This window comes from Alosa sapidissima, chromosome 1 (assembly GCF_018492685.1).
Source record: "Alosa sapidissima isolate fAloSap1 chromosome 1, fAloSap1.pri, whole genome shotgun sequence".
Lineage (NCBI taxonomy): Eukaryota > Metazoa > Chordata > Actinopteri > Clupeiformes > Clupeidae > Alosa > Alosa sapidissima.
Genome location: NC_055957.1, coordinates 35,832,925 through 35,840,307, shown reverse-complemented (window position 1 = coordinate 35,840,307; position 7,383 = coordinate 35,832,925). Strand labels below are relative to the sequence as shown.

The 7,383-nt window shown below is 44.2% G+C and overlaps 1 protein-coding gene across 2 annotated transcripts in view; it reads right to left on the bottom strand.

Moving 5' to 3' along the window:
• The window catches only part of zcchc7 (zinc finger, CCHC domain containing 7), a 54,042-nt gene that overhangs the window by 9,591 nt on the left and 37,068 nt on the right, over positions 1-7,383 (bottom strand). For both annotated transcript variants that reach the window (XM_042097685.1, XM_042097694.1), the window contains exons 3-6: positions 5,962-6,008; positions 5,689-5,826; positions 4,979-5,149; positions 2,555-2,590 (exon numbers count right to left, since the gene is read on the bottom strand). In XM_042097685.1, the coding sequence (XP_041953619.1) occupies positions 2,555-2,590; positions 4,979-5,149; positions 5,689-5,826; positions 5,962-6,008 (392 nt within the window). The remainder of the gene's footprint in view (positions 1-2,554; positions 2,591-4,978; positions 5,150-5,688; positions 5,827-5,961; positions 6,009-7,383) is intronic.

Sequence of the window (7,383 nt, the reverse complement as noted above, 5' to 3'; positions counted from 1 at the left end):
TCTCTGTGGTTTTTGACAGGAAGAAGTTTGCCTTCTGCCTGTATTGCAGGCATCTCCGTAAATAGCATCGTAACACAGCCGTAATAGAATGTTTATGTTAAAGTTGACTTGTATTTAGCAGATGTTTTGTCCACAGCAACACAGATTCGCGAGATCAACGAGATTCAGGATTCGATGGTCAGGCGGTCAGGCATTAAAGCTCACCGTGTCTTTCAATAAATATGCTGGTTTGGAAATACCCTGCAGGCACAACATATTTTAAAGGTAAATCCATATGAGGTTGTAACAGCGAGAGTAAAGGAGCTACACCAGTAGATGGCACTGTGGGACGCAAGCGCGCACACACACACACACACACACACACTTGCATGTATGCACATGTATATGTGGGGTTTTGCTACTAGAGTGAGTCATGGCTATGCTCAGTGATGGTATAGTATGTTTTCTGTTTTCTAATGGAGTACTCTCTCTTGCACATATGACCAGTTTTACTGCTCCTGGACGGTGCCTCTACTAAGACTACAAATCCCATAATAATTTGGATCGCCGGGGCATCACAGCAGTCACACGTCTCCATGATGATCAACTCTCCATTCCTGATAAATGCTGGTGACAGGCCAGACACACCCATTTCTTGGTTTGTTTGCCACCTCTTCTGGTTCCTTCCTTGGTGGCCTGGTCTTGATCAACCCTGACTATGTCTCAGCCCAGTCCACACTCCATCTTTTTGGAACCTCCCCCAAGGGCTTTGTGGTTGACTCTGTGCAGCTAATAGGAGTGTGTAAGTTAAGACAGGTGCAGAGAGACGCACACTCACACACAAAAGTGTCTGTGCACACACAAAGTGGCTCCAAAGAGCCAATAGCTGAGACTGATCTGACAGAATGCCTTTTCACACCTGAGTGGGCTTGGCATGGGGCAACGGGGCCAGGAGCTCCCCTAACACAGGAGGGGACACACACACACACCACACTCATTGGATGCACATAACACAGGAGGACACACACACACGCATATACACACACACACACACACATTCATTGGATGCACATAACACAAGAGGACACACACACACACACACACACACACACAACACATTCATTGGATGCACATATTATATCAGAAATACATCCACATGTACCATGCAATGACATAGACAAACAGCATACCATACAGTATGTACTTGGACAGAGAAGTAAGAACCTGTCCCTACTGTATTTCTATGACAGTGGGGGCACAGGTCACCAGCATTGTTTAGACAGAGGCACACACACCCAGGCCCTCAGTGAGAGGCACACATACCCAGGCCCAGGCCCCCAGTGAGAGAGGCACAGGGGTGCAGGCAATCCTCCTCCAGCTGTAGTGCGTGCAGCTGAAGCAGCTGGCCCATTACTCCCATTACGGCCCATTAGACGCGTCAGAACCAGGAGGCCCACACCGCTGCCCCGGTGCCACAGCTCATCCACCCCGAATTAGCGCACAAGGTCACAGTGCCAAGGCCGACTTCTATCTCTCTCTGTACCTCACACACACACACGCGTGTGTAAATGTGCACGTGCACACGCACACATACACACACACACACACACACACACACACACACACACACACACACACACACACACACACACACACACAGGTATTGCATACTTAAGTATTTTCCAACAAAGGATGAAAGAAAACAAAATAACTCATCCCTCCACAGGGAAGAGATGACTACATGCAAAACAGACACAAGTGACAAGAGGGAAGCGACAGTAAACAAGTTCCCCCTTCTCTTACCCTGTTTCCACTACTCCATCCCTCTATCCCTCCCTCCCTTCACTCCTCCCTTTGCCCCCAAGCCCGCATGGTAGGCTAGCAGTAACGATGTGGCCTTTTCATTAGACAGACTGGCTAATTAGTGGTTGGTGTGTGTGTGTGTGTGTGTGTGTGTGTGTGAGCGTGCGTGTGTCAGACTGACTGACTGCTCTGTGCTGGCAGCCCATTTCATGCTTTATCACGTTTTTTAATTGACAAACAACCTGCTCTTTTTCTCCAAGACTGAGGTCTATATTCAACCCCCCACTGTGTATGTGAGAGTGTGTGGACAGGTGGGGGTGTACACAGATGTTAGTGCGTTTCCCATGATGTTAGTGCATTTACATGTTGCTGTCACACACACGCACACACACACACGCACACACACGCACACGCACACACACGCGCACACACACACACACGCACACACACACACGCGCACACACACACACACGCACGCACACACACGCACACGCACACACACGCGCACACACACACACACACACACACACACACACACACAAGACCAAAAAACATCAATTACCCTCTTTCAGTCTAATCCCACTGAAAGACAATATGAACAGGCAGGTGATGTGGGCGGAAGTCAGGGGATGGCTTACTCACATTACTCAAGTCAAATGACTACAGAGTTCTTTGCCATTTCAAAAAGGTTGTGTGCACGCATACTCATACTTCAACACACACACACACATGCAAGCAAACACACATGCAAACAAGCATGGTAAAGACTTACTGTGACATGGAACTGCCTCCATATCTCTGGGCAGGCCTGAGGAGAAAGAGACAAATACTGTCAGCAGACATGGCAAAAACACTTCAATTATACGATTAACTACTTCAGATCACACTCAGTCAGAAAGGGCAATGACAGGCGCAGTTCAGCATGCTGCTGCTGCTGCTATGGACAGTGGTGAGGAACCACCTCCCACACCAACCAAGAGAAACCGACAGGAGGAGAGGAGGGGAGGGGAGGAGAGGAGAGGAGGGAGGAGAGGAGAGGAGAGGAGGGAGGAGAGGTAGGAATAAAGCGCAACAGTGGCCAAGGGAGCAGTCCAGGAGGAGGCATGGAATAAAGAAAGTAAATAAATAAATAAATAAGAGTGGAGAAAGAGAGAGCTACTCCATCCACACTCCCCTTTATGCTTCAAATGGATGTGTGGTGGAGAAAAAGAAAGAGAAAGGAGTGGATAAAGAGAAGCAGAAATCGGAAGAAGAGAGGAGAGACTGTGGCCAAAGCATTCGCTCTGCGTCGTTTCGACATCACAGAGAAAATTGAAAATGCCAAGGGCACTGCAGCTACACTTATTCATTCAGTTATCTAACCTATTCAATCCCAGAGGGGGAATTGGGGGGGGGGGGGGGGGGGGGGGGGTGTTGGAGGGGGCGGGGGGCTGCCCATGTGCCCCTGCAGCGCTGCTCTCTGGCAGGCAGCTGAGTTTGTTTAAGGAAACATTTAAATAGTAACATCTTTAAGAATAGCATTACAGCGGCTGTCTAGCGTGGCACCCAGCTGGGGCCTGGACAGAGCCACTGGAAATTGGGATGGAATATCTGAGTGTGCTGGTGCCACATGCATTGTGGAAGAGAGCGCACTCGGACATTCTGCTGCAGCTCTGCTGTAGGAGATGAACAGCTGGATTTCTTTACACACAATGAATAAAATACATACAAAATGCTGTGTTTACTGCTATTATCAGGCATGCTTTGAAAAATATTTCAGAAAAATGTTTTAATACATTCAATGCAATTCATTTTATTTTATTTTTTATTTATTCTATTCATTTTAATTTTATTTAACAAATTCACCTATTTATAAATATTAAAGGGAACTCCTTAACAACATCTGTCATGCATACTTATTTCATTTGTATAGGCTAAAATTACCTCAAATAATTGAAAGAATGTTTTTCCAGTTATTAGGGTTTGCTAAGGAAGTAATTGTAAAATATATATATATATATATATATATATATATATATATATATATATATATATATATATATATATATATATATATATATATATATATATATATATATTCCTTGACACATCTCACAAAAAAATAAAAACGTCTATACATACATGCTGCTTAAAATAAAATACATCCATCAATATGAAGGCTAAAGCCTCAATCCAGCCAAATTTAAAAATGATTGCAAGAGCACAATAAGCACAAGTCTTCCACGGCACATTTTGGGGGTGCAAGATGTGATGACCATGAGTATCTGAATATGTTTAATATCACTTTTTTAAAATTTAAATATATAAGTAATAAGTAAATATATTTTACTTTCAATGACCTTCATAACAATCCACGGTTATTTGAAATACATGTAGAGTGAAATGTATTTTTTTTTTTTATAGGATTAAACTCCTTTGCTTGCAGCTGCTCTTTCAACTGAATACCTTGTAGTTGACAGAATGACTGCAGCGGAGTGTCAGCAAACTTTCTACCATCAGCCTTTTAATTCTAAATCACTCTGAAAGAGGTGCTGTCTAAAACTGGAGCAGAAGTCAGCCTTGGCAACAAAGGAGAATGCAGACATACAAAAAAATAGGACTCAGAGATGGAGAAATGTTGGGCACTGTAGGTGGCCTTAGAAAACGCATCGTAGACTAACCTCACCCTCAGTGGTGGAGCCGTAGAGCTGTCTATCAACGTTCCCCCACACTGCCCTCAACAACCTCTTGCTCTTCCTCATCTCCTCACCCACCCTCCTCATCCTCACCTCCTCAGCCAGCCTCCCTCTTGCCTGCGGTCCTCTATAGAGTTCTCTCTCAGTGCAGCACATCCCTCTCTAGCATCTCTCCCTAGTCTTCTAGCTTGTTTTCTTGTTTCTCCATTCCCCCATCAGCACCTTGCACTTCAACCCCCCCAACTCCCCAATGCTTGCATCACTTGCATCATTCTCACTATGTTTCTCTCCTGTTTATCTTACAACCTCTCAGAGGAGAGAGAGAGAGAGAGAGGGAGAGAGAGAGAGAGAGAGAGAGAGAGAGGGTTTTGGTTGTCGGAGGTGACGAGTGGAGCGTGTGTCACATTCACAGCCTGTGAAGCGTCTGTCCTAATGAGAGAGACCCAACCGCCCATGACACACACACACACACACACAAAGAGAGAGAGGACAGAGACTCACAGATACATGCAGTTACTCACATCTCGGAAGTGGCCCTTCATGTTGCAACGATGGCACTGCTTGTACCAGTAGGACTGCTCCAAGCAGCTGTCGTGAGTGTGTCCTGGCAGTCCACAGTTCCTGCAGTATATGGCCGGACAATCTCTATAGAAGTGCCCGCGGTGACCACAGTGCAAACAGGAACTCAGCTTCTATACATATGCATAAGGGCGCGCACACGCACACACACACACACACACACACACACACACACACACACACACACACACACACACACACACACACACACACAGAGAGAGAGAGCGACACAGAGAGAGACAGAGAGCGAGGCACTTTGAGTTTAAAATCTTTCAAATTCAAAAATAAAAACCACCAGAAGTGATGTTGTTATGTCTGTGATGGGTGTAAGGCTACATGAAGTGATGTTGTTATGTCTGTGATGGGTGTAAGGCTACAGGAAATGGAACATATACAGTAGATGGAGCTGTAAAAGCGTTAGTATGTGCAGTGCCCTCTTACTCCACAAAATAACACTAAGATTGCTGTGAGTGTCTAAACCATCTGCACAAATGAACAATATAATTATTTAAAGTGAGCGCTTGCTAAAGTATCCCATATGTTCTCTGAACCTCCCATGATTATGTGAATGTACATAACTGAATACAAAATAAATTTGCTGTAAACAATTATCCAGTATTCAATTGTCCGTGCACAGTCCTGGTACCCGTACCTGTGGTTTGGGGCAGTTCTTGGACAAGTGCCCAGCAATGTTGCAGTTGTTGCAGATCACAGATTTCTCTGTGTAGTAGCGTCTCGCTGGCCTGGCAGCTGACCGTCGGTCTCCTGGGGTTTTGTTTGCGATCTGAGCCTGTCAACAACATAAAATACACCACAGACTTCTGTCATTGGTCCTATGTGCTCACAGTCATGCAACAGGGATGAAACTAATGTATAGGAGAGACTGTATGGCATTTCAAATCTATTATGTTTATGAACACATTACCTGTTGGTCTCTGTCTGAAATCTTCCAAGTAGTGCTATCCAGGTCATCTGTGAGGAAAGGGTTAAGAGGGTCATTATGACACTAGAGTGAATGTTCTCCTGGTTAGATGTCATCACATCATCCACAGAGGCACATTTATATTGACACTCTGAAACATATCTATAACATTCAAATAAATTAATTACAACACACTGAAAAATATGATGTGAAAACCTGTAACGGGCGGCTTTATGTTCACAGGAAGACTCTCCCCCCACAGCGATATTATTTATAAATATGATACTCTCTTGAGACAGAGCAACAGTTAGGATTAAATACAGCTGTGGCCCACACAAACACACCATACAAAACATCTGCACAAAGAGTCCCCCAACAGCAATTCCCCTGCATGCAAAAACTGCCACCAAAAGCAAGTGGCAAACTCAATCCAGACAGACACTTGGAACATCTGCATGACAGCACACGCATGACAAAATGAATAGAATATAGAATTTCAAGTGAAAGAAACATTGGTTAATTAAATATGAGTACAACACTACACATCAGCAAAGCTACTGACACAACATGTGGCAAGGTTTTAATACATCAAGTGATGCTCTATGATGCAACAATACATCTACACTTAGATTAAGAACCAAGGAAGAGAAGAGCAGTACTAGACTATGTGTATTTGGTGCACAGCAGCTTGGTTTAAGTACATGGAGAAGCTTGATGTGACCAGATCCTGTAGAACTGGAGATGTGCTCAGTGTTTTAGCTCTCCTTATTTTACTATGTGGTTCTCCTAGACCAGTGTTTCTGAAACATTTTCAGACGAAGAACTACTTAACCAATAAAAAAGAAACGCACAGACCACCTAGCTAAAAAAAAAAAGGATTAGACCTACTTCAACAGTATATTAGCCTACACAATAGGCCTACTCACTGAACTACCTTGCTTATTGTCTTTGCACTTTATTGTGTCAGAGGATACATTTGATTTAAACTGGCATATCTTACATAGACAGTGTTGCAGAACGTGAAGTTTAACGTAATTTCGATCTCTTTGTATGTCTGGAACATGTGAAGAAATTGACAATAAAGCTGACTTTGACTTTGAGAACTGTTTGGATTTACATACAAGTTGGTTCAATATTGCAAACAACTCATCCATATGATATTTTACCACGTCTGCTCGCGGACCACTTGGGATAGCTTGCGGACCACCACTTTGAGAAACACTGTCCTAAACGGTCCAGACTATGGGCTGGGGCTTTGGCCTACATATTTCCACAAACACGTATAGATGCCCTGTACGCAATGACCGCTGTTCACACTGGTTTCAGCTGGTGCACTTCTTCAGTTTTTATGCTAACTAATCTCACAAGGAGCCTTTATCAGAATTTGGCAACACACGCACACACACACACACACACACACACACA